Source organism: Microcaecilia unicolor, chromosome 11 (genome assembly GCF_901765095.1).
Source record: "Microcaecilia unicolor chromosome 11, aMicUni1.1, whole genome shotgun sequence".
NCBI classification, from domain to species: domain Eukaryota; kingdom Metazoa; phylum Chordata; class Amphibia; order Gymnophiona; family Siphonopidae; genus Microcaecilia; species Microcaecilia unicolor.
Window position 1 is genome coordinate 137,840,627 of NC_044041.1, and position 25,973 is coordinate 137,866,599.

At 46.7% G+C, this 25,973-nt stretch overlaps 2 protein-coding genes across 5 annotated transcripts in view; one reads left to right on the plus strand and one right to left on the minus strand.

The window, feature by feature from the left end:
* The window catches only part of PC (pyruvate carboxylase), a 1,188,093-nt gene that overhangs the window by 739,736 nt on the left and 422,384 nt on the right, over positions 1–25,973 (plus strand). The gene's annotated exons all lie outside the window — the stretch shown is intronic.
* Positions 1–25,973, minus strand: part of LRFN4 (leucine rich repeat and fibronectin type III domain containing 4) — a 125,961-nt gene that overhangs the window by 88,152 nt on the left and 11,836 nt on the right. Inside the window, 1 exon segment of the mRNA XM_030220281.1 lies at positions 2,965–4,371. Coding sequence (XP_030076141.1) covers positions 2,965–4,346 — 1,382 coding nt within the window. The 5' untranslated portion in view covers positions 4,347–4,371.

Sequence of the window (25,973 nt, forward strand, 5' to 3'; positions counted from 1 at the left end):
CTCCTCTGCCCTGCCGTCCCCTCCATGTCCCGCGATTCTCCTCTGCCCTGCCGTCCCCTCCGTGTCCCGCGATTCTGGCCTCCCCTCCATTTCCAGCGATTCTCCTCTGCCCTTCCGTCCCCTCCGTGTCCCACGATTCTGGCCTCCCCTCGTTGTCCAGCGATTCTCCTCTGCCCTGGCCTCCCCTCCATGTCCAGCAATTCTCCTCTGCCCTGCCCTTCCATCCATGTCCCGCGATTCTCCTCTGCTCTGCCCTTCCATCCGTGTCCTGCGATTCTCCTCTGCCCTGCCCTTCCATCCGTGTCCCGCGATTCTCCTCTCGCCTCCCATCCCCTCCATGTCCAGCGATTCTCCTCTGCCCTGACCTCCAATCCGTGCCCCGCGATTCTCCCCTCACCTCCCATCCCTAGCTATTCTCCTGTGTTCTGCCCTCCTGTGCCCTGCCCTCTGCCTATATCCAGCATTTTGCTTCCATCCCATCCATCTGCAGTGATTCTCCTGTGCCCTGCCCTCTGCCTTGCTCTCCCATCCCATTAATATCCAGCATTTTTTCCTGTAAGCCATCTATCTTATCTCAGGCAGGTTGGTCTCGCATTGCCTCCAGCGTTCCATGCAGGCAGGTCGGGCTCGTGTCATCTGTATCGTACCCTGCAGGCAGGTTGCTCTCGTCACCTCCAGTGTTCCGTTGCTGCCTTCAGTTGGGTTCATAAAATCCTGATGTCAGCTCGCCTCCAGCGTTCCCTTCCCTCTCAGTGTCCCGCCCTCTGAAGTCATTTCATCTTTATGTGAGGGCGGGTCAGTGAGAGGGAAGGGAACGCTGGAGGCTTGCTGACATCAGGATGTTACGAACCCAGCCAGCCAGTGAACATTGGAAGTACAAATTATATATATATAGATAAGGACCACCTATGCATAACTTGGTGTGGCAAGGGTGTAGCCAGACACCCAGTTGTGGGCAGGCCTGAGCCCAAAATGGGTGGACACAAAAAAAACCTGCCTTCCGCCCAGCATCTCTCCCTCCCTAAGCCCCTGATACCTTTTAAATCCTTCTCTTCTTTGCCAGCAGTGAGCAGTGACTCACACCTGCTGCTTGCGCTGGCTCCGAGCCTTTCCTCTCACACATCTTCTTGATCCCGTGAACAGGAAGTTGCATCAGAGGCTTGGGGCTGGCACGAGCAGTAGGTTTGAGTACCTGCTCGTTGCTGGTGAACAAGAGAATGTTTTAAAAGGTAGTGAGGGCTTGGAAGAATGCAGTTGAGACCACCCCCACCCCCACCACGACCGACTGCCAGGGGGAGGGAAAGGAGAGATGTAGGGCGTCTTCAGTGCATATAGCCTGTATATGTATTAGTTTATTGGACCTGAATAGAAGGGTTCCTGGTGGAAGTGTTTAGGGCTCCTTTTACACAGCGGCACTACAGATTAATGTGCGCTGAATGCAAAGAAACACATTCAGTTCCTATAGGCTTCTTCACATTCAGTGCACGCTAATCAGTACCACTTCTTTGTAAAAGGAACCCTTAGATTTTATAAAATATGTATGCAAAGTAAGCTGAGAAATCTGTTCATCAGTGTGTGTATGGGTAACATAGTAGATGACTGCAGAAAAAGACCTGCATGGTCCATCCAGTCTGCCCAACATGATAAACTCATATGTGCTACTTTTTGTGTATACCTTATCTTGATTTGTATCTGTCATTTTCAGGGCACAGACCGTATAAGTCTGCCCAGCACTATCCCTGCCTCCCAACCACCGGCTCTGGGACAGACCGTATAAGTCTGCCCAGCAATATCCTCTCGCCTCCCACCACCGGCTCTGCCACCTGATCTCAGCTAAGCTTCTGAGGATCCATTCCCTCGGAACAGGATTCCTTTATGTTTATCCCACACATGTTTGAATTCCGTTACCGTTTAATTTTCCAGTGGGAAAGTTTGCATGTACATTTTAAAAACTTGGAGCAACTTATGCACATATCTGCCACACAAGTTAGGCAGTCTGTTATAAAATATCTCTCAAAGTGTCCAGCAGTGGAGGAAGATTCTTACCCTTTCTGAGGTCATACCTGAATTTTTTCCCCCTGTTGATTTGTAAAGGTAAATGTGCTAGCTCTGCTTAGCATCTGTTATGGAAATATATGTGAATTCACAGGGGACAATTCTTTAAATGGGCACATATATGTGAATGCCTAGAGGGTACCTGGTAAGACCCTGTTCTGTAAAGGAAAGTAGGCACCTATTTTCTTTATAGACTACTAGCTTAACAGTCTAAATGTGTGTATAAGGACTGGTATAAATGCAGGCATTAAATGTGGCAGATATGTGCGTATCTTATAGTATTCTATAAGATATGTGCTTAGTCCACGCTCTTTCATGTCATTGCCCGCCTTGAAACTACATGCAATACAAGATATACATGCAGATATAGTGTGTAAGCAGCTCATGTGTCATTTACATGTATATATGCACATTATTCTGTAATCTGTGAATATATATGTCACCTAAGTGTGGGCGCCTTTTAATTGTTCTTACAGTGCCAACCCTGTATAGACTCCATACTTCATTCAATATAGAAGAATTGGTTGAATGATGCTATTAATCGTATTGGTAATTTTACTGGTTGATTCAAACTGGCCAGTGTTTTTTTCATTGCCTAGAAGGTTTTGTGAATTTTTTTTGTAACATCTTTATAACTAGTTTAAAAAGGAGTGGTGACTATGGTGTAGGAGTGGACACAATGGGGCTCATTTTCAAAGCACTTAAAGTTCCATAGGTTACAATGGAACTTTGTAAATCTAAGTGCTTTGAAAATACACCTCAATGTATAGAAATGTCAGTTTGGTGTGTCCCCCTGTTGCCACCACAGATATTCTGTCAAAAGATGTTGCTACATGTCTGGTTGTTCCAAAGAGCCTCTTTTACTTTTAAAGCTTTGTGCTGCAGAAAAGTAAATATATGTAGCCTTACCTGTACACAAGGGTCTCATCTACTGTGCAATTATACTGAATTTGGTACATCCATACCACATAAGATGATCTATTAATAATCCATCGCACCAGGGCAGAACTGGATGTCACATCTGAGATGATGACTGCTTTATCTGGTGTCCTTTTCTCATTGCTTGCATTTATAGTTGATTTTGCTGATGTAGTGATATCGGAGGATCCTGGGTCTTGCTGTAGTACATTAACAGTTCCATTACTCCGGTGGGGTAAGGGAATTATTGTTAAATCCACCATGGCAGTTGATTCTCCAGCTGCATTGATAGCTATACAGGTGTAAGCACCATCATCCCTTATAGTGGTTACAAGAATATCCAAAGTCCCATTCCGGTAAGAGATCATTCTTGATGAGTTTGCCATAATTTTATCATCTGGTGACACCCAGTGAATAACAGGTTCTGGGTCCCCAATGGCCCTACACTTAAGAGTCGCTCTTTGACCTTCCAAAATCCAGAGCGCGTGTGTATGCCTTGTAATTAGCGGGGGCTCGCAGGTGAACTCCTCCTCAGGGATAGACCAGAAGTAATGGCCTGCCACCTGAGGTGGTGTGGCACATGTTTCCATGTCATCTTCTCTCACCAGTCGCCGCAGCCACAGTAACTCACAGTTGCAGTGCAAAGGGTTCCCACCAAAGTTCAGCACAATGTTAGACATGTAAGGAGTAGGGCTTATCACGCCAGTCTGAGATCTGGCAAAAAGTGGATCAGGATGCAGTGTATATAATCGATTTGAAGTCATATCCAGTCTAGAAAGCTTATATAGCTCAGCAAATGTTCCCTCCATAATGTAATTTATAAGGTTATGATCTAAGTTAAGCGTATGAAGGCTGATCATGTTTTGTATGGCTTCCCATGGGGCAGTGTTGAGGTTGTTATAAGACAAGTCCAGATCTTCCAGTGTCAACAGAAAGTCATCAAAGGCTTCTATGGAGATGCTCACCAGCTGGTTGTTGTTAATAATTAGGTGCTGTAGGTTCAGCATCCCGCGTAAATCATCTTCATGAATCTCAGTCAGTCGATTACCATCAAGATGCAGAGAGCGAAGACTCTCCAAGTCTCTAAATGCATATGGCTGGAGGCTGTCAATAGTGTTTCTGGAGAGGGTAAGGTCAACCAAGCCACTCATGTTGAGGAAGTCCTCCTGTTCCACCATTTGTATAAAGTTGTCAGCCAAGCGCAACTCCACAGTCCTCTGATCAATGTTGGGTGGGACAAAGAGAAGCCCCTTATTAGCACAAAGAGTGCTGAGGGACTCAGACAGGTTTTGGCAAACACAGTGGAATGGGCAGGCTTCAGTCACTGTTATTGTGTTTCCAACCAGCAGGAGAAACGAAAACAGTCTTTCCATGGTAGAATAGGGGAAAAAGGACAGCCTGGAAGAAGAGAAGACAAATTTTAAGTTAGTGTAAGAAATGTAGGAGTGAATAGATGCAACATAACATTCTGTGGACCTGATTACCCTTTGCTCTTCCGATGGCATTCTGACCTTTTTTTTTTAGTCATGTATGTAGATTTTTTTAAAGTGTTGCTCTCACTGCAAGAAAGTAAATCAGGACTATGTTACACCTTCTAAGAACTGGCTGGGGATATCCAGTGGGAACTACAGGGAAATAGGTTTCAGACAAACAAAAGGTCATATTTGGAGGTTCTTAATTAATAAACATCTTCATACAGTGCAAAGTTAATCTTTGGGACTCACTGTGATAAGAGGGTACACTGATCCTTGGTTGTTTAATATAAATTGATGATACCGATATGTACATCTAATATGTGCTGCACATAACACTGTACAGAGTTACCCAGAAAAATCATTTGGCCCAATAATCCAAAAGACTTATCTATATAGCAGTCCCCTATTCATTAATTTTTTTGTGTTACCATACAGATAGTACAACTGAAAATTTTCTGTGACCATACTAGCACTACCCATATAACGAGTATTTCTATAACAAGTTGCTTACATTTACATTGAATGAACAAATCAGAGGGAACTAGCAACACAAACCAAATAGCAGAAGAAATGTAGTGTAGTGGGCCCAGATAGATAAAAGTTTTAGTGTATATTTTGTTTTGAGTTGGTTTTCTTTTAAATTCTTTATGATTATTTTTACTATTTAATGTCCATGTATAGACCCCTGACACAGGCATCTAGCTGAAACATGGGCCATGTCAGCTCCAATAATAAACTTTGCTTCCTACGATCCAAGGCGCCACCTCTTGTTTCCATCTGGGCCAATTACACTGCATTTCTTCTGCTTACATGTTCAAACAGAATAGGCTGTCACCCCAGATCACTGGGGCACATAAATAGAGGTTCCCTATTGTAGAGTTGCCCCCATAATGCCAGGGCAGAGTGAGGACATTCCACCCAATTATACGGACAGTGGTAATATTCAGCCATTATTTGTATTCTGTGTACTTAAGAGTTTTTTAGGTTGGGAAAATTGTTGTTCAAACTTAAATTGCTTAGCTGTATGGATAGCAGCAAAATATTGCATAAGTAATGCCATACTGGGAAAGATCAAAGGTCCAACAAGCCCAGCATCCTGTTTCCAACAGTGGCCAATCCAGGTCACAAATACCTTGCAAGATCCCAAAAAAGTACAAAACATTTTATACTGCTTATCCCAGAAATAGTAGATTTTCCCCAAGTCCATTTAATAATGGTCTATGGACTTTTCCTTTAGGAAGCTGTCCAAACCTTTTTTAAACTCCGCTAAGCTAACCGCCTTTACCACATTCTCTGGCAACGAATTCCAGAGTTTAATTACATGTTGAGTGAAGAAACTTTTTCTCCGATTCGTTTTAAATTAACTACATTGTAGCTTCATCGCATGCCCGCTAGTCCTAGTATTTTTGGAAAGCATAAACAGACGCTTCACATCTACCCGTTCAACTCCACTCATTATTTTATAGACCTCTATCATATCTCCCCTCAGCCGCCTTTTCTCCAAGCTGAAGAGCCCTAGCCGCTTTAGCCTTTCCTCATAGAGAAGTTGTCCCATCCCCTTTATCATTTTCGTCGCCCTTCTCTGCACCTTTTCTAATTCCACTATATCTTTTTTGAGATGCGGCGACCAGAATTGAACACAATATTTGAGGTGCGGTCGCACCATGGAGCAATACAAAGGCATTATAACATCCTCATTTTTGTTTTCCATTCCTTTCCTAATAATACCTAACATTCTATTTGCTTTCTTAGCCGCAGCAGCACACTGAGCAGGTTTCAACGTATCATCAACGATCACACCTAGATCCCTTTCTTGATCTGTGACTCCTAACGTGGAACCTTGCATGACATAGCTATAATTCGGGTTCCTCTTTCCCACATGCATCACTTTGCACTTGCTCACATTAAACATCATCTGCCATTTAGACACCCAGTCTCCCAGTCTCATAAGGTCCTCTTGTAATTTTTCACAATCCTCCCGCGATTTAATGACTTTGAATAACTTTGTGTCATCAGCAAATTTAGTTACCTCACTAGTTACTCCCATGTCTAGGTCATTTATAAATATGTTAAAAAGCAGCGGTCCCAGCACAGAGCCCTGGGGAACCCCACTAACTACCTTTCTCCATTGAGAATACTGACCATTTAACCCTACTCTCTGTTTTCTATCTTTTAACCAGTTTTTAATCCACAATAGAACACAACCTCCTATCCATGACTCTCCAATTTCCTCTGGAGTCTTTCATGAGGTACTTTGTCAAACGCCTTCTGAAAATCCAGATACACAATATCAACTGGCTCAACTTTATCCACATGTTTGTTCACCCCTTCAAAGAAATGTAGAGATTGCACCTCTCCATATAGCAGTGACAGATACTTATTTCACCTTATTGAATTGGACCTATTTTGAGGGTCTTGGATTTTAAGACTGCTTTAAGTGACCAAGGTTCTTAGGGGATATGCAAAAAGTGTACCATGCTTGCAATGTTTGCTTTAGACTGGTTTATTTATTTATTTATTTATTTGGATTTATTTACCGCCTTTTTGAAGGAATTCACTCAAGGCGGTGTACAGTAAGAGTAGATCAAACATGAGCAGTAGGCAATTAGAGCAGTAAAAATATTCAAACAACAATACAAAGTATGGCATGGTATACTGCTTTCAATGACAACACAATATGTACTAGAACATTATAATTGGTAGTGAGGGGTAAGGCAAAGTTGTAACATATAGATGAGTAAGAATGTAGGAAGAATTAGAAAGTAAGATGATTGATTTGAAGAAAGTTGCACGTGAGGTCATAGAGATGGTTAAATATTATCTCAGCTAGGGTAGGAGTGGATAAGCATTTCCCGCTGCAGTATGTGCAGCCCGAGTCAATCCTTGTGTGTGTGTGTGTGAGTGAGACTAACAAGTTAGTTACTTCTTCCATTAAAGGCTTGGTTGAAGAGCCAAGCTTTCACCTGCTTCCTGAAATAGAGGTAGTCTTGTGATAAGTGGAGCCTTTCAGGCAATGCATTCCAGAGTGTGGGGGCTACTCCGGAGAAGGCTCGCTTGTGGGTATCGCATTGTATAATGTCTTTTGGAGAGGGTGTAGTTAGTGAAAGTCCTTGGGAGGACCTTAGTGTCCTTGGCGGTGTGTGGAGGATCATTCTATTCTTCAGATACTCGTGGCCATTTCATTTCAGGGCCTTGAAGATCAGACATAGAGTTTTAAATTTAGCCCTGTATTGTACTGGTAGCCAATGAAGTTTTTGCAAAAATGGTGTGATGTGGTCACGTTGCTTGCAACCTTCTATGAGTCTTGCTGCTGCATTCTGAATCAACTGGAGCTGGTGCAGGCCCTTTGTAGTCAGACCATTGTATAGTGCATTGCTGTAATCCAGTCTTGATGTTACCATGGCATGCACAATTGGGATAAGATTTACATTCTCGATGTAAGGAGAGAGGCAGCGTAGCTGTCGCAAATAGTAGAAGCAGCTCTTGAAGGTTGCTTGGATTTGGGGAATCAGAGAAAGTGTTGAATCAAACTGTATTCCAAGGTTCCTGACTTGTGATTTGAGGGGAGTTCATACTTCCCAAAAGGGATTTTGATGTCAGGTATGTATCCACTTGTGTTAGGGACCCAGAGAAGCTCAGTTTTACTTGGGTTCAGGCAAAGTTTGTTGTGTTTAGCCCATTCTTGAATTGATGTTAGACAAGTGATCAGTTTATTCAAGGCTGTAGGTAAGTCAGGTTCAATGGGTATGAGTAGCTGCACATCATCCGCATAGATGTAGAACTGAGTGTCCGTTGACCGAATCAGCTCAGTTAGTGGCTTGAGGTAGATATTGAACAGAATAGGTGACATTCTCCGAGGACAAGCAGGCTGCTTGTTCTCACTGATGGGTGACATCCACGGCAGCCCCTTCAATCGGAGATCTTCTCTAGCAAAGACATTTGCTAGCCCTCGCCTGCGCACACACATCGCGCATACGTGACCGTCTTCCCGCCCGAACTCGCTCATGTTCGTCAGTCTTCTTTTTTCCGCGCTAGGGACGGCTGTCTTTTTCGTCGTTCTGTGCCCTGAGGAGACCCTCGCACTTTTGCCGCGTTCTTCCGCTTCAGAAGTCTTCTTTTTATTTCTAAGTTTATCGTGTTGCGTGTTTGTTTACAAAAAAAAAGAAACCTTTATTTTCGAGTTTGGTTTTCCCCGTCAAGTTTCCTTTTGCTTTCGAAAGCGGCCCTGTTGGCCGCCTGTACGGGTTTTTCCCTTCTTATTTTTTGGTGCCCTTTGCCATCATTGCAGATTTTGACTTCGCCGGTGTGATTTTTCCGCCCATGTCATCGAAGCCTCCCAGCAGCTTCAAAAAGTGCACCCAGTGCAACCTGGTTATCTCACTCACTGATAGGCACGCTTTGTGCCTTCAGTGTCTGGGGGCTGGCACCGTCCTCAGGCCTGTAATCTCTGTCTTCTGTTGAAGAAGAGAACTCAGGTGGCGAGATTGGCCCAGTGGAACATCTTGTTCGGGACCTCACCTGGTGTTTCGATGGTCACAGTATCGAGGTCATCGGCCGGTGCATCGACGTCTACGGTATCGAGATCATCGTTGGTACTGATGTCGTCGGAGGGTGCCTCTTTGTCAGGAGTGCAGGTGAGGGCTGTCCATTCCCCTGCTGGTGGCGGTGAGCCCTCGAGTAGGTCTCCCCCTGCCTCGAGGGCTCCTGCGGCACAGCCCCCCCCCCCCCCCCCCGGGATCGACCTTCTTCAGACCTGGCCCCGAGGAAGAGACGTTTGGATTCGACGTCCTCCTCGTCGGTACCAGGAGGTTCCGGTGACATGCTTCGTGTGAAGGCAAAGAAGCATCAGCACCGGTCACCTTCCCGAAGCGGTACCAAGAGCTCTGGGTCGCCGAGGGATTCGGCACCCACTAGGCATCGACGCCGGGAGGACCGCTCACCCTCCATTCAGGAGGTGTCGATGCGCTTTACCCTGGACAGCCTGGTACCGCCTCCGCGCCCCGAACAGATTCTGAGTTCGTCGCCTGTGCCAGACTCCCAGCCTTCCTCGACAGCCGCTCTAAGCAAAAGCCTCCGGGCCATCCTTCCAGTGATCCTGGAGGAGCTGTTGCGCCCTTCTCCGATACCGGGGGTGCTTGCGCCGCCGGTGCCGTAGAGTGAGGCGACAGCTGGCCCCTTGCCCATCGTGAGGTCTCCGATGCCGGTACCGCTTGCGGTGCCTGCATCGGCTGCCTCCCAAGCAGACTCCCCGACGACATCGATGGAGGGAGCTTCATCTCCGCCGATGCGGGAGTCTGCTTCTCAACGTTCCCACCGTGGCCATGTGTCTAAGGAGTCGAGGCAGGCACGGGTTCAGACTGAAGTGCATGAACTGGTGTCCAACACCGATGGTGAGGCCTCGTGGGAGGCAGAGGAAGACGTCAGATATTTCTCAGATGAGGAGTCTTGACGGTCTTCCTTCTGATCCCACTCCCTGTCCTGAAAGATAGCTTTGTCTTCCCGAGAGTCTCTCTTTCGTGGCCTTTGTCCGGGAAATGTCTACGGCCATTCCCTTCCCTGTGGTTATGGAGGATGAGCCAAGGGCTGAAATGTTTGAGATTTTGGACTATCCTTCACCACCTAAGGAATCGTCCACAATACCCATGCATCATGTCTTCAACAAGACGCTGCTGGAGAACTGGGCGAAGCCGCTAACTAATCCCCACATTCCCAAGAAGATCAAGTCCCAGTATCAGATCCATGGGGACCCGGAGTTGATGCGGACTCAGTTGCCTCACGACTGGGGTTGTGGATCTGGCCCGTGAGAAGGTCAAGAATTCTAGGGAGTATGCTTCGGCGCCCCTGGGCAGAGACTCTAAAACCTTGGATTCTTTTGGGAGGAAGGCCTACCATTCCTAAATGCTCATAGCCAAAATCCAATCTTACCAGCTCTACACGAGCATCCATATGCGGAACAATGTGCGGCAGTTGGCGGACTTGGTGGATAAGCTCCCGTCTGAGCAAGCGAAGCCTTTTCAGCAGGTGGTCAGGCAGCTGAAGGCGTGTCGTAAATTCCTGGCCAGGGGTGTTTACGATACTTTTGATGTCGCATCCAGGGCTGCTGCTCAAGGTGTGGTAATGCGCAGACTCTCATGGCTGCGTGCGTCCGACCTAGAGAATAGGATTCAGCAGCGGATTGCGAATTCTCCTTGCCGGGGGGATAATATTTTTGGTGAAAAGGTCGAACAGGTGGTAGAGCAGCTCCACCAGCAGGACACCGCATTCGACAAATTCTCCTGAAGGGCGCCTTCAGCATCTACCTCAACTGGTAGACGTTTTTATATCAGAAGGAGGACTGTTACCTACTCTTCTAATAGGCGTAGGTACAGTCCTCCCTCTCACCAGCCTGCTGCCCAGGCCAAACATCAGCGCGCTCGTTCCCATCAACAACGTGCGACTCAACAGGCCCCTGCGGCTCCCCAGCAAAAGCAAGGGACGGGCTTTTGACTGGCTCCAGCAGAGCATAGCCGAAATCAAAGTGTCCGTGCCGGATGATCTGCCAGTCGGGGGGAGTTTAAAATTCTTTCACCAAAGGTGGCCTCTCATTACCTCCGACCAGTGGGTTCTTCAAATAGTCCGGCTAGGATACTCCCTCAATTTGGTTTCAAAGTCTCCAAATTGCCCACCGGGAGCTCAGTCCTTCAGATTCCAGCACAAGCAGGTACTTGCAGAGGAACTCTCTGCCCTTCTCAGCGCCAATGCGGTCGAGCCCGTGCCACCGGGGCACGAAGGGCTGGGATTCTATTCCAGGTACTTCCTTGTGAAAAAGAAAACAGGGGGGATGCGTCCCATCCTAGACCTAAGGGCCCTGAACAAATATCTGGTCCGAGAAAAGTTCAGGATGCTTTCCCTGGGCACCCTTCTTCCCATGATTCAGAAAAACGACTGGCTATGCTCTCTGGACTTAAAGGATGCTTACACTCATATCCCGATACTGCCAGCCCACAGACAGTATCTTCGATTCCATCTGGGAACACGGTACTTTCAGTATTGTGTGCTACCGTTTGGTCTCACCTCCGTGCCCAGGGTGTTCACAAAGTGCCTGGCTGTAGTAGTGGCGTTTCTACGCAGACTGGGAGTGCACGTGTTCCCTTACCTCGACAATTGGCTGGTGAAGAACACCTCCGAGGCAGGAGCTCTACAGTCCATGCAGATGACTATTCGACTCCTGGAGCTACTAGGGTTTGTGATCAATTATCCAAAGTCCCACCTTCTTCCTGTTCAGAAACTCAAATTCATAGGGGCTCTGCTGGATTCTTAGACTGCTTGTGCCTACCTCCCGGAAGAGAGGACCAACAATCTTCTGTCCCTTGTTTCTTGGGTACGAGCGTCTCAGCAGATCACAGCTCGGCAGATGTTGAGATTGCTCGGCCACAAGGCCTCCACAGTTCATGTGACTCCCATGGCCCACCTCCACATGAGATCAGCTCAATGGACCCTTGCGTCTCAGTGGTACCAAGCTGCTGGGGACCTAGAGGACGTAGTCCTGCTGTCCACGAGTTTTCTTCAGTCCCTCCATTGGTGACAATTCGGTCCAATTTAACTCTGGGACGTCCTTTCCAAATTCCTCAGCCTCAAAAAGGAGCTGATGTCGGTTGCGTCTCTCATGGGGTGGGGAGCTCATGTCGATGGGCTTCACACCCAAGGGAGTTCGTCCCTCCAGGAACAAGGTCTACAGATCAACCTCCTGGAGTTATGAGCGGTCTGGAATGCTATAAAGACCTTCAGAGATCGGCTGTCCCATCAAATTATTCTAATTCAGACAATCAGGTTGCCATGTACTATATCAACAAGCAGGGGGGCACCGGATCTCGCCCCCTGTGTCAGGAGGCCGTCAGAATGTGTCTTTGGGCTCGCCGGAACGGCATGTTTCTTCAAGCCACGTATCTGGCAGGCGTAAACAACAGTCTGGCCGACAGATTGAGCAGGATCATGCAACCTCACGAGTGGTCACTCAATTCCAGAGTGGTACGCGAGATCTTCCAAGTGTGGGGCACCCCCTTGGTGGATCTCTTCGCTGCTCAAGTCAATCGCAAGGTCCCTCAATTCTGTTCCAGACTTCAGGCCCACAGCAGACTAGCGTCGGATGCCTTCCTCCTGCATTGGGGGGAGGGCTTCCTGTATGCCTATCCTCCCATACTTTTGGTGGGGAAGACTTTGCTGAAACTTAAGCAGGATCGAGGCACCATGATCCTGATCGCTCCCTTTTGGTCGCATCAGATATGGTTCCCTGTTCTTCTGGAATTGTCTTCCAAAGAACCGTGGAGATTGGAGTGTTTTTCGACCCTCATTACTCAGAACAAGGGGGCGCTTCTGCATCCCAACCTCCGGTCCCTGGCTCTCACGGCCTGGATGTTGAGAGCGTAGATTTTGCCTCCTTGGGTCTCTCAGAGGGTGTCTCCAGAGTCTTGCTTGCTTCCAGGAAAGAGTCCACTAAGAAGAGTTACTTCTTTCTATGGCGGAGGTTTGCCGTCTGGTGTGACAGCAAGGCCCTAGATCCTCGCTCTTGTCGTACACAGACCCTGCTTGAATACCTTCTGCACTTGTCCGAGTCTGGTCTTAAGACCAACTCTGTAAGAGTTAATCTTAGTGCGATTAGTGCATACCATTACCGTGTGGAAGGTAAGCCGATCTCGGGACAGCCTTTAGTTGTTCGATTCATGAGAGGTTTGCTTTTGTCAAAGCCCCCCATCAAACGTCCTACAGTGTCATGGGATCTAAATGTCGTTCTCACCCAGCTGATGAAACCCCCTTTTGAGCCACTGGATTCCTGCCATCTGAAGTACTTGACCTGGAAGGTCATTTTCTTGGTGGCTGTTACTTCAGCTCGTAGGGTCAGTGAGCTTCAAGCCCTGGTAGCTCATGCTCCTTATACCAAATTTCATCATAATAGAGTAGTCCTCCGCACTCACCCTAAGTTTTTGCCAAAGGTGGTGTCGGAGTTCCATCTGAGCCAGTCAATTGTCTTGCCAACATTCTTCCCCTGTCCGCATACCCGCCCTACTGAATGTCAACTGCACACATTGGACTGCAAGAGAGCATTGGCCTTCTATCTGGAGCGGACACAGCCCCACAGACAGTCCGCTCAAATGTTTGCTTCTTTTGATCCCAACAGGAGGGATGTGGCTGTCGGGAAACGCACCATTTCTAATTGGCTAGCAGATTGCATTTCCTTCGCTTACGCTCAGGCTGGGCTGACTCTTGAGGGTCATGTCACGGCTCATAGTGTTAGAGCCATGGCAGCATCAGTGGCCCACTTGAAGTCAGCCACTATCGAAGAGATTTGCAAGGCTGCGACGTGGTCATCTGTCCACACATTCACATCGCATTACTGCCTTCAGCAGGATACCCGACGCGACAGTCGGTTCGGGCAGTCGGGTTCGGGGTTTAGAATCCAACTCCACCCCCACTAGGCCCATTTTTATTCTGTTTCAGGCTGCATGCTCAGTTAGTTGGTTAAGTTAGGTCAATCTCAGTTATGTCCTCGCCGTTGCGAGGCCCAATTGACCATGTTTGTTGTTTTGAGTGAGCCTGGGGGCTAGGGATACCCCATCAGTGAGAACAAGCAGCCTGCTTGTCCTCGGAGAAAGCGAAAGCTACATACCTGTAGAAGGTATACTCCGAGGACAGCAGGCTGATTGTTCTTACCAACCCGCCCACCTCTCCTTTGGAGTTGTGTCTTCCCTTGTCTTTATCTTTGCTATTTACTGGACAGACAAACACGAGCGAGTTCGGGCGGGAAGACGGTCGTGCATTTGCGGTGTCCGTGCGCACGCGAGGGCTAGCAAATGTCTTTGCTAGAGAAGATCTCCGATTGGAGGGGCTGCCGTGGACGTCACCCATCAGTGAGGAACAATCAGCCTGCTGTCCTCGGAGAATACCTTCTACAGGTATGTAGCTTTCACTGTATTGATCCTTGTGGTACCCCGCAGGTCAGTGTCCATGGTGGTGATGAGTTGCTGCCAATCATTATGGATTGTTGCCTGTCAGATAGGATCTGAACTAGGCAAGTACTGTTCCATTGATACCTGTTTCTGTCAGTCGTGCTAGCAAGATATCATGATCCACAGTGTCAAAAGCTGTTGAGAAATCTAGCAGTACTAACATCGAGGCAAATCCCTTGTCTCGGTTTCTGTGAAGATCATCTAGCAGGGATACGAGGACCGTTTCTGTTCCATAACCAGGTCTGAATCCAGATTGACATGGATCTAGCAGTTACTCTTTTCTAGCCATTCATTAAGTTGAACATAGATTGTTTGTTCTATGAGTTTCCCTAGAAACGGGATGTTGGATACTGGTCTGTTGTCATGTCTGTGGTCGTGACCCCCCTCAGGCTTCCCTTATTTCTGGCAGTCAGCTTCTAAGCTAGCTTCTGTCTGGTCTTTCTATGTTAGCTCTGTCTCTGTGTCTGTGTGTTGTTTCCCGTTCCAGACTTTCAGCCCAATCCAGTCCGGATCTTCCGGCCTGCCAGACTTGCTTATCTTGTTTGAGCCTGCACAGCACCCGTAGCTGCCTGGTGATTGCTGCATCTGAATCTCAGCTGCTGCTGGGCTTATTATCCATTTGGAAACTCTCTGATTTGCCTTTGCATCGCCTAAGGCCCTGGTTTGTTGGTGCTTGCTGCACTTCTGCCTAGTCCAGTTTATAGTCTGTATTCTTGCCTGATTCTAGTTTAGTCTTTGTGTAGCTGCTTGTTCTGTATTGCTTGTTTCCCAGTCTTGTTTCTTGTTTGTATTTCTTCGTCTAGTTCTAGGTTGTCTGTGTTTCTTGTTCAGTGGCTGCCTGGCAGCTTTCAGTCCTGTCTCTTATCTATCAGTGTCTGTTCCTTGTTTCAGTGGCTGCTTGCAGCTTTCAGTTCTGTCCCTTGTCTGTCTGAGAGTCCTAGTCTAGTATTCTGCCTAGCCAGTGGCGTTCCTGGGGGGTGTGGTGGGTGCGGTCACCCCGGGTGCACGCCGCTGTGGGGATGCCGTGCGCCTGTCTGCTCCGCTCGTTCCGTGCTCCCTCTGCCCCGGAACAGGTTACTTCCTGTTCCGGGGCAGAGGGAGCATGGAACGAGCGAAGTAGACAGGCGAGCGGCACCCCCCCCCCCCAAGCAGTTAAAAATGCACCCGGGGGGTGTCCTTTCGGGGGGGGGAGGTAGCCTTTCGCCGGGGGGTGGGGGGCGCTGCACCCGGGGGGGCGCATCGGCGATCCGCTCTGAGTGTCAGCCACCCTAGGAACGCCACTGTGCCTAGCCTCCCTGTGTGCTCTAGTCCCTGAGTGTATCCTGCTGGTATCCAGTTCCGGCCCTGTCCAGTAAGTCCTGCTGGCCACCTGCAATCAGGGGCTCAACTCCTGAGGAACGGTGGTCAAGCGCAGGTGAAGTCTAGCTGGCCCTGTCAGAGTTCTGCCTTATTCCTGTGTGGGGTGGTTTTGCCTGCCACTGCCGCTCCTCGGCAGTGGCCCAAGGGCTCACAAACCTAGTTCCTGTTTTGGAAAACGTGACATCTGTAACTTTCAAGTTTGTCCTGGTCAACGTTGTTTTCTTCAGCAGAGGGCAAACCACTGCCCTTTTTAATGCTGTTGGTAGTTGCCCATTAGAAAGAGAGGTGTTCACAATTTTCGTAGCACCTTCTAAAAGGCCCATACTTGCCTGCTGCACTATCTTTGATGTTTCCAGTGAAGGATCAACAGCAGCAGGAGAACAAACTGACTGGCCCTTGACAAAGCACATGAGCGAAACAGGCACCTGTCGGGACTGTGAGGAGTCCTAGGATCACGAAGGACATATACACAGATAAGTGTTTGTTATCTCCACTGCAGTAAATGAAAAATTCCGATTGTGAGCATATTGGCCACACTTATAGATCAATGAATGTTTCAAGTTTGATATAAAAGAAGTAAAAAGGACACTATAAGCACAATAAGCACTATAAAAAAATGAATACAAAATTGACATGGAAGGTAGGGGGTTGTCTATGCTTGTCACATTTTTTTTAAATTTTTGTTTTTGTTACATTTGTACCCCGCGCTTTCCCACTCATAGCAGGTTCAATGCGGCTTACTTATTATATATAGGTACTTATTTGTACCTGGAGCAATGGAGGGTTAAGTGACTTGCCCAGAGTCACAGGGTAAGGCACATCTTATTGATAAGAATATTTTTCCCTTTGTGACTGTATGAGACTCCCCTTTATCACAGCGATAGTGTGACCAATTAATTTATATTCTACCATTTTCGTTGTGGAGTACATTAGTACAATTGTGGTAGAGCGTAGCCACTCAGTTTTTGACTGCACTATCTTTGATGGGCAGGGATCGAGGGAGCAGGTAGTTGGTCAAAGGTCTCTTAGGATTTTGTCAAGGCTCTCCTCTGTCATTAGGTTAAAAGTGTTCCATCTGTCTCTGTTAGGAGGGGGCGAGTTTGTGCACCCCTGGTTGACTGGTTGGGTACTGGGTGGGATTGCCTGTAAATCCTGGTGGAGACTTTTAATTTTGTTGGCAAAGTATGCAGCAAAATCATTGCAGTTCAGTTTAGACTGGGCAGGCTGGTTTTGTTGTGGGGGTTGCAGTAGGTTGTAGCCTGTCTAAAGCAAACGTAATTTAAAGTCTAATGCACGAAGAGGTTCTGCGCCCTTTTACTGTTCCCCGTAGCAGCTACTGATAACCCTGTGCACACAAGCTCATCAGTATTAAAATGAGCATTCTGACCGATGCAGAGACATTTCCGTGCACTGAGCGCCTACCTTGAACATCCAAAACTTAACAGAAGTCCTGGAGCTGTAATTAAGTTTTGCACAGTATCCCTGGTAGTCCAGCAGACCCCCTCCTGATCCCCCCCCCGACCCAAAAATCCCAGTGGACACCTTCTCGTGCCCCCCCCCCCCCCCACACACACAACTACTCCATGGTGGTCTGGTGGCCCAACCCCCTCCCTTCATATTTGGTACGAATTTGAAGCAGGAAGGGGAGGAGCAACACCTACTCCCTCCTGCCTCTGGATCTGCCCTTTTCACCCCTCATACCTGGTAAGCATTGGAGGCAGGAAGGGAGGAGCAATGCCTACTCCCTCTGGCCCTGCCCTTCTCAAAATCGTGGTGCCCAGCTTCTGCCCAGTGCATCCTGGGATGCACTGGGAGGTGCTAAGCACCATATGGGCACCGCCATTTTGAGAAGGGTGGTTCCAGAGGCAAGAGGGAATAGGGTTTCTCCTGCCTTCTGCCTCCAACTCTTTAAGGTATGTGAAGTGGAGGGGGTCACTAGACTACACAGAGTTTTTTTGAGTAGGAGGGGCTCGAGGGGTCCACTACACCACCAGGAATTTTTTTGGGCCTGGCGGAGCACAGGGGAGTTGGAATGGGGTTCACTGGACCACCAGGGAATTTCTGGAAGTGAAATGGAGGGGAGGGGGGCACTAGACCACTACAAAGTTTTTTTAGTTGCGTGGGGGGACCCCCCTCTCGATCTGCCCCCCTCCCCCCCCCCCCCCCCCCCCGGTGCAACTAAAAAAAAACTCTGAAGTGGTTGAATTATAGTTGTGTTTGACAACACCTTTCTGTGCATGTGCTAGGCGTTTACTGAGTCGCAAACAGCGACTGATGCCCAAAGTTGATAGCATGAAAATAAGATGCATGGAAATTTAATGGTGACATTTGTGCATCAGCCATTAAATTTCCATGCATCTCATTTGCATGCCATCCCCTTTGTGCATTGGTTGCCGTTTGTGACTCGGTAAGTTCACCTGTGGCTGCCATATTTAATGCTGATCTTTGTGCATTGGCCCCTTAGTTGCCAACCAGCCAGTAGTTGGCTGACTTGAACTATTTTAGAGGTTGGCAAGGTCTGTTAACTAGTCAGTGTAAGGGCAAGTATTCAGTTTACCATTGGCCTCCAGACTGCTCCTAGGCCCTGTCTCTGAACGGAAACAAGGAGGGAGCAGATTAAGTGTGCACTGATTAAGTCTCTGTCTGGTGTGCCTTTACATAAGTGTGCACTGATTAAGTCTCTGTCTGGTGTGCCTTTACATCTGGCTACTTCAACCACTACTACCAGGATTGGGCCTCAGACCAGCCTTTGTTTTAGTAAGAGAGACTCCATGGTAATAAACAGGGAGGAGGTGTTGGCTCAACATTGCAGCAGACACCACTGTCACCAGTGCAGCTGGAGTTCTAGGCCCCTCAACACTGTTCCCACTACCATATATACCAAACACACCATGGCCTAAAACAGCTGTTGCTGCAGCTTCCCTCCTGTGGCTTCTGGCAGACCTGAGTTTCCTGTTTTCAAACATAGAAGGGAAGGGTGAAGGAAAGACATAACTCCCCCAAGTTCCCTTAGAAGCAGCAGGACTCTGCAGGCGTGAGGAGGAAATATTTTTCAGCCTGCTATAAGCAACAACAATTGGAGGCACCAGTTCTCCCAGATTAAGGGCAGGTGGTTACAAGGAGAATACAGAACCCATGTGACAGGAGAGAGCTGCCAAGGGAGCCGTCCACCTATGTGGGAGATTTAGGGCCCGCCCTGCTACTGCCAGGATTCAGATCTCTCACTGAGCGGCCTCCCCTTCCAGCGGCAGCAGGAGATACCTTCCTAAAACATCTGCTGCTGCTGGTCCCAAAGCAGCAGGAAATGACGTTTTAGGAAGGCCTCTCCTGCTGCTGCTGGAAAGAGAGGCTACCACTGGTGCCACTGTGGGTGGAGCTGGACTGAGTTGTGGGCAGGGCAGGATGGAGTTGTAGGCGGGGCAGGCCTTAATCACCCGTATAGGAGGTCAGCCTCCTTGGCAACTCTGTTCTGTATTCTCCATGTATCAACCTGTCCTTAATCTGAGAGAATTGGTGCCTCCAATAATTGTTGCTTAGGGCAGGCTGGGGAATCCTTCCTCCTCACCCCTGCAAAGTCCTGCGGCTTCTAAGGGTAGTTGGGGTAGACATGCTCTTCCCTTCACCCTTCCCCTGCCCCTCTATGTCAAACAGCATCTCTCATGATCGGTCTTTGCTGATTTCATGGTGTAAGAGACAAAGAAGGAGAGAATGTGAGAGGGCAGAGAAAGGGCAAGACAAGACGAGTGGAAAGGAGGAAAGAAGATAGAGGAGAGATGAGCAAGCACAGAATAGAAGTACAGGAAGGAGGAAGAGAATAGAGAAGAAAGCAGGAGAAAGCATGAAGGAACAAGTGGGGAGATGAACACAGGAGGGAGGAGTGTGATGGGATGAGGAGGCAACAGAGGTGTGTGATGGATGGAGAGATGAAGGGAGAAGGTGATATGTGAGGCAGAGAGGTTGAGATGAAAAAAGCATGAACATTATGGGGAATGAAGAAGTTTAGAGATAGCAATGGAGGAAACAAAGAGGTAACTAAAAGGGAGATGGGAGAGGGAAGAAAATAGAGGACCACATTTCACATCTGGCCTAGGTCCCACCCTTCATGCATGTGCTTCCTGCAGGGACTCTCTTGCTCCCTCACTAACATTTTCCCTTCTCCTCTCTTTCCACTTTATGTAAGGAACATAAGAATAGCCATAGTGGGTCAGACCAATGGCCCATCTAGCCCAGTATCCTGCTTCCAACAGTGGCCCATCCGGCTCACAAGTAACTGGCAGAAACCCAATTAATAGCAACATTCCATGCTACAAATCCTGGGGCAAGTGGCTTCCCCCAATGTTCTTCTCAATAACAGAATATGAACTCTAGGATCTTGTCCAAACCTTTTTAAAACTCAGATACACTAACTGCTGTTACCACATCCTCCAGCAGTGAGTTCCAGAACTTAACTATTCTTTGAGTGAAAAAATATTTCCTCTTCTGTTTGTTTTAAAAGTATTTCCATGTAATTTCATTTAATGTCCCCTGGTCTTTGAAGTGAATCGATTTGTTACTGTTTCAAAAAGTACAATCATATCCCCCCTCAGCCATCTCTTTTCCAAGCTGAAGATCCCTAATTCTGTAGCCTGTCCTCGTATGGAAGGAGTTACCATTATCAAAGTTATCATTTTTGTCGCTCTTCTTAGAACCTTTTCTCATTTTGCTATATCTTTTTTGAGATACAGCGACCAAAAGTGAACGCAATACTCAAGGTGAAGTTGCACCATGGAGCGATACAGAGGCCTTATAATATTCTTGGTCTTATTTTGCATCCCTTTCCTAATACTTCCTAGCATCCTGTTTGCTCTTTTGGCTTCCGCCACACACTGGGCAGAAGATTTCAGCATATTGTCTACAATGACACATAGATCTTTTTCTTGAGTGCTGACTCCTAAGGTGGACCCTAGCATCAGGTAACTATGATTCGGATTATTCTTCCCAATGTACATCACTTTGCATTTGTCCACATTAAATTTCATCTACCATTTGGATGCCCAGTCTTCTAGTCTCCTAAGGTCTTCCTGTAATTTTTCACAATCCGCATGCATTTTGACAACTTTGAATAGTTTTGTGTCATCTGCAAATGTAATCACCTCACTCATCGTTCCATTTTCTAGATCATTTATAAATATGTTAAATAGCACTGGTTCTAGTAAAGATCCTTGCGGCACTCCACTATTCACCCTTCTCCATTGAGAAAAATGGCCATTTAACCCTACCTTCTGTTTTCTGTCCAATAACCAATTTCTGATCCACTGAATGACATTCAGGCTTATTTTCGAAAGAGAAGGGCGCCCATCTTTCGACACAAATCGGGAGATGGGCATCCTTCTCTCAGGGTCGCCCAAATCAGCATAATCGAAAGCCGATTTTGGGCATCCCCAACTGCTTCCCGTCACGGGGATGACCAAAGTTCCAGGGGGCGTGTCGGAGGTGTAGCGAAGGCAGGACTGGTGAGACCTCAATCGATAATGGAAAAAAGAAGGACGTCCCTGACGAGCACTTGGCCGACTTTACTTGGTCCTTTTTTTTTTTTTACAACCAAGCCACAAAAATGTGCCTTAAATGACCAGATGACCACTGGAGGGAATCGGGGATGACCTCCCCTGACTCCCCCAGTGGTCACTAACCACCTCCCACCCCCCAAAAAAACTTTAAAAACTTTTGTCTTTTTTTTTTTTATTTATTTTTTTTTAGAGTATGGGTGAAGGATGTCCTTCGCTATGCCTCCATCCCTGCAATGGCAGTTGAGGACGTCCAAAATGTGGATGTTTCTGTGAGAAGGATGTCCATGCCTTTGCTATGCCTCTGACACCCCCTTTATTTATTTGGATTTTGGATCACAAGTAGCAGCAGTGGGATTTGAACAGGCCACCTCTGGATTGCAAGACCAGTGCCCTAACCACTAGGCCACTCCTCCATTCCACTCCACTCCCTTGAAATGTGGACGTCCCTGTCGGGGGGGGGGGGGGCAGTATGCAGGTCCCTGGGGGGAGAGGTATGTGTTTGTCAGCGGAGGCATAATGAAGGCGTGGACATCCATCTTTCAAACATTTTGGACATCCATAACTGCTCCCCACCATAGGGACGGCCAAATTTCAAGGGAGTGGAGTGGAGGAGTGGCCTAGTGGTTAGAGCACTGGTCTTGCAATCCAGAGGTGGCCAGTTCAAATCCCACTGCTGCTACTTGTGATCCAAATAAATAAATAAAGGGGGTGCCATCGCAGGAACAGAGGCATAGCGAAGGACGTCCTTCACCCCTACTCTTAAAAAAAAAAAAAAAAAAAAGATGGGGGATCCAAGATGGCGACGGTGTGACTTGCACTGACAGACACGTTCTGAATAGTGCTCAAGCTGACTCTGGAAAGAGCCACTTACCTGCTGTTTCAGATGGGTAAGAGACGAGGGAAAGTCAGGGAGATTCCCTCTGCCCCAGGCAATAAACCCCCGCTCCAACAGCTGATGCTCGAACACTTTGGAACTGCGCCTGGCTCAGGTACGACCTCTACTCCTGCTGCTGGAGTCCGCCCCTCGGAGCTGACCAACAGTGTCGGCGGGGCTTCTTTGAGCCCTGTCCCACGTACAGCACCACCCCAACCAGGAAGAGAGAGCTTTGTAGCGAGTCCTGTTGCTTCAGTCCTGTCAGGTGAAAGGAGCATTCAGGGAGGGAACTTGCTCGAAGCTGGAACAAACGCTGTAAGCTTGAATATTCCAGAGGAAAGCTCTACTCCTGCTGTGACTGTGAGTATCCTGGAACAAATTGCTAAAGCACCTCCACTGGTTTTTGAGGGGAAGTTGGAAAGACCTGCTGTAGTGACATTAGAGTCACTTTGGGATTTAAATTCCACAACTCTCTCTGCTTTACAAACTATGATAGTAAAGAATTCTGAAACTATCAAGGTTTTGGCTGGGTCTACATTGAAACAATTACAAATTAATGATCTCCAAGCAGCAGAGGTAAAAACCCTCTCTGGCAAACTTGAAAAATGGAAATCGTGGAGCAGTCTTTGATTAAAGAAAGGAATTTTGCCTCTAAACGCTTGGAATATTTGGAGAATCAATCAAAGAGACTTAACCTAAGAATTATTAACTTTCCTAAATCTCCACTTGTGTCACCAGTACAAATGGTTAAGAAATATTTAGTAGAAATCCTGGGACTACCTGAAAATTCTTTACCACCTATTATAAGGGCATACTATTTGCAAATTACTGGGAAAACCCAGACAATTTAAACCCTCAAGGTGTAATGAACTTGACTGAGTTCCTGGAATCATCTCTGGAGGTTGTCATACAAAGAACTACTTTGTTAGTGACATTTGCATTAGAATTAGATAGAGATGCTGTACTCAGATTGTCCTTGAGACATTTGAATTCTTTATTTTTAGGTTCAAAAGTAAGGGTTTTCCCGGATTTATCCAGGGAAACCCAAAAGAGAAGAAACTTATTTATTTTACAGCGTCCTAGGGTAGTAGCTTTAGGAGCAAATTTTCAATTGAAATTTCCTTGTGTTTGTAGGATACTGTATCAAACAAAGCAATATCAATTTTTTGAACCTAAGCAATTAGAGAATTTTTTATTAAGCAAAGAGAGTGTAATTGTGAAAATTTAATCCTGAATGTAACACTGTATAGTAGCTTGGATTAAGTCAACAGAGCATGGTGCAGTCTTTGGTTTAACAATTAGAGAATAGGCTTTGTTATATTAGCTTATAATTTAATTTCTTTTTCTTGGATCAATTCCTAAATTGTGGTCGATAAGAGGTTTTTTTTCCATTTCTCTTTGTATTATTGTTTCCCTATGATGATGTTGCATATTTCGTGTATTTTATTCAAGATTTATTGAATATTGTAATTATTAAAATTTGAAAATAAATTAAAAAAAAAAGATGTCCCTGTCGAGCACTTGGACGTTTTCACCTGGACTTGTATTTCGCAGAGCAGCCACACATAATGCTTGGCTGCTCTGCACTGGCTTCCCCTCCTTAGGAAGGAAATTGTGTGCAAATGAGCTAAAGGTGAGCACCTCATTTGCATGCGATTTCCTTCATGCATGCCTTTTTCTGTTCAGTTAGTTCATCAGTTAGTCCACTGCAGTGCCCCCTAGGGTGCCCGGTTGGTGTCCTGGCATGTCAGGGGGACCAGTGCACTACGAATGCTGGCTCCTCCCATGACCAAATGACTTAGATTTGGTCATTTTGAGATGGGCGTCCTCGGTTTCCATTATCGCCGAAAACCGGGGATGACCATCTCAACATTTAGGTCGACCAACTCTAAGGTCGACCTAAATGTTGAGATTTGGGCGTCCCTGGCCGTATTATCGAAACAAAAGATGGCCACCCATCTTGTTTCCATAATACGGGTTTCCCCGCCCCTTCGCTGGGACGTCCTGCGAGGACGCCCTCAGGAAAACTGTTCGATTATGCCCCTCATTGCCTCCTATCCCATGACTTTTTAATTTTCTCAGGAGTCTCTCATGAGGAACTTTGTCAAAAGCTTTCTGAAAATCCAGATATACTACATCAACCAGCTCATCTATGTCCAGATGTTTATTTACACCTTCAAAGAAATTAAGCAAATCGGTGAGGCAAGACTTCCATTGGCTGAACCCATGCTGACTCTGTCCCATTAAACCATGTTTGTCTATGTGTTCCGTAATTTTGTTCTTTATAATAGTTTCCACTATTTTGCCCAGCACTGAAGTCAGGCTTACCAGTCTGTAATTTCCCAGATCACCCCTGGAATCCTTTTTAAAAATCATTGTTAAACTGGCCACCCTCCAATCTTCATGTACTATGAACGATTTTAATGACAGGTTACATATTACTAACAGCAGATCAGCAATTTCATGCTTGAGTTCCTTAAGTACCCTTGGATGTATGCCATCTGGTCCAGGTGAGTTACTACTCTTTAATTTGTCAATTTGGCTCAGTACATCTTCCAGGTTCAACAAAATTTCTTTCAGTTCCTCCACATCATCACCCTTGAAAACCATTTCCGGTACAGGCAGATCTCTTACATTTTCTTCCATGAAGATCAAAACAAAGAATTCATTCAGTTTCTCTGCTATGACCTTGTTCTCCCTGAGTGCCACTTTTGTTCCTTCGTGGTCTAACGGTCCCACAGATTCCTGTGATGGAAAATTTAAAAAATTGCTTTTCAGTCTTGCTTTAATCGATAATATATTTTTTAAATCCCCTGTCTTTGACCCAAAAGTGACTTTCTAATGTACTCGATTAGTGTATTTATTTCTTAATCATTGTGATGCAGTAACAATAATGACTTATACACTCTCAAATTAAAGTGCAAATAAAGAGTTTCATTTACCCAATACGAATCTAAAAGAATCTGTAGTATTTTAGTCTTTGAGCAGTCTGTGGTGATCAAGTGAGTAGGCTGCAATACCGAAGCAATACAATTCCCTCACAGGCTTTCTGCTTCTGATGTACCTGAAAAAAGTTGTTACTGTGAGTTTTAGCCTCTTCTGATGCCCTAGTCATGCATTCCTTCACCAAGGGAAAGCTCAAGTTCCCTCCACTGCTATGTCCAGCATCTTCCCTATCCTTCCCTACCTACCCCCCAAAATGTGTCCAACACTTTGCTTCCTTCCTACTCCTACCCCAAGGTGTCCAGGATCTCCCTCCCCCCCCCCCAATCGTGTTCAGCACCTTCCGTTCCCTCCTTTCCATCTCCAAGGTGTTTAGCATCTCTTGTTTCCTCCTCCCTCCCTCCCCCTCCCCTTCCTTAACACCCCTGGCTCAGCACCAGTGAGCAGTTAGCTTGTGTGTGTATATATATATGGAGGTCCTGCCCACTTGAAAACAGGAAGTTTAGAGGGGATGGAACCTGGCAGACCTTTGGCCTAACTCAGTTAAATGAACTCTTCTTTGTGAATGTCAAAAGGAAAATGGTAAGATCCATGACAGTCAAGATGTGGAAAGAAAGTTGTATTTCGTGGTTGAGGAAAAGACCTAATATTGTTGGGCTTTAATATGGCAGCAAGATTATTCCCATCTTCAAGGAATTGATATTGATGGGAGTTCATGCATATCAGGAGATCACATGGATAGAGAATATGCTATCCAAGGTATATCATTTGACCTTATGAGGTCATGTTATAGCTCCTTCAGGTGTGATGCATGGGATGA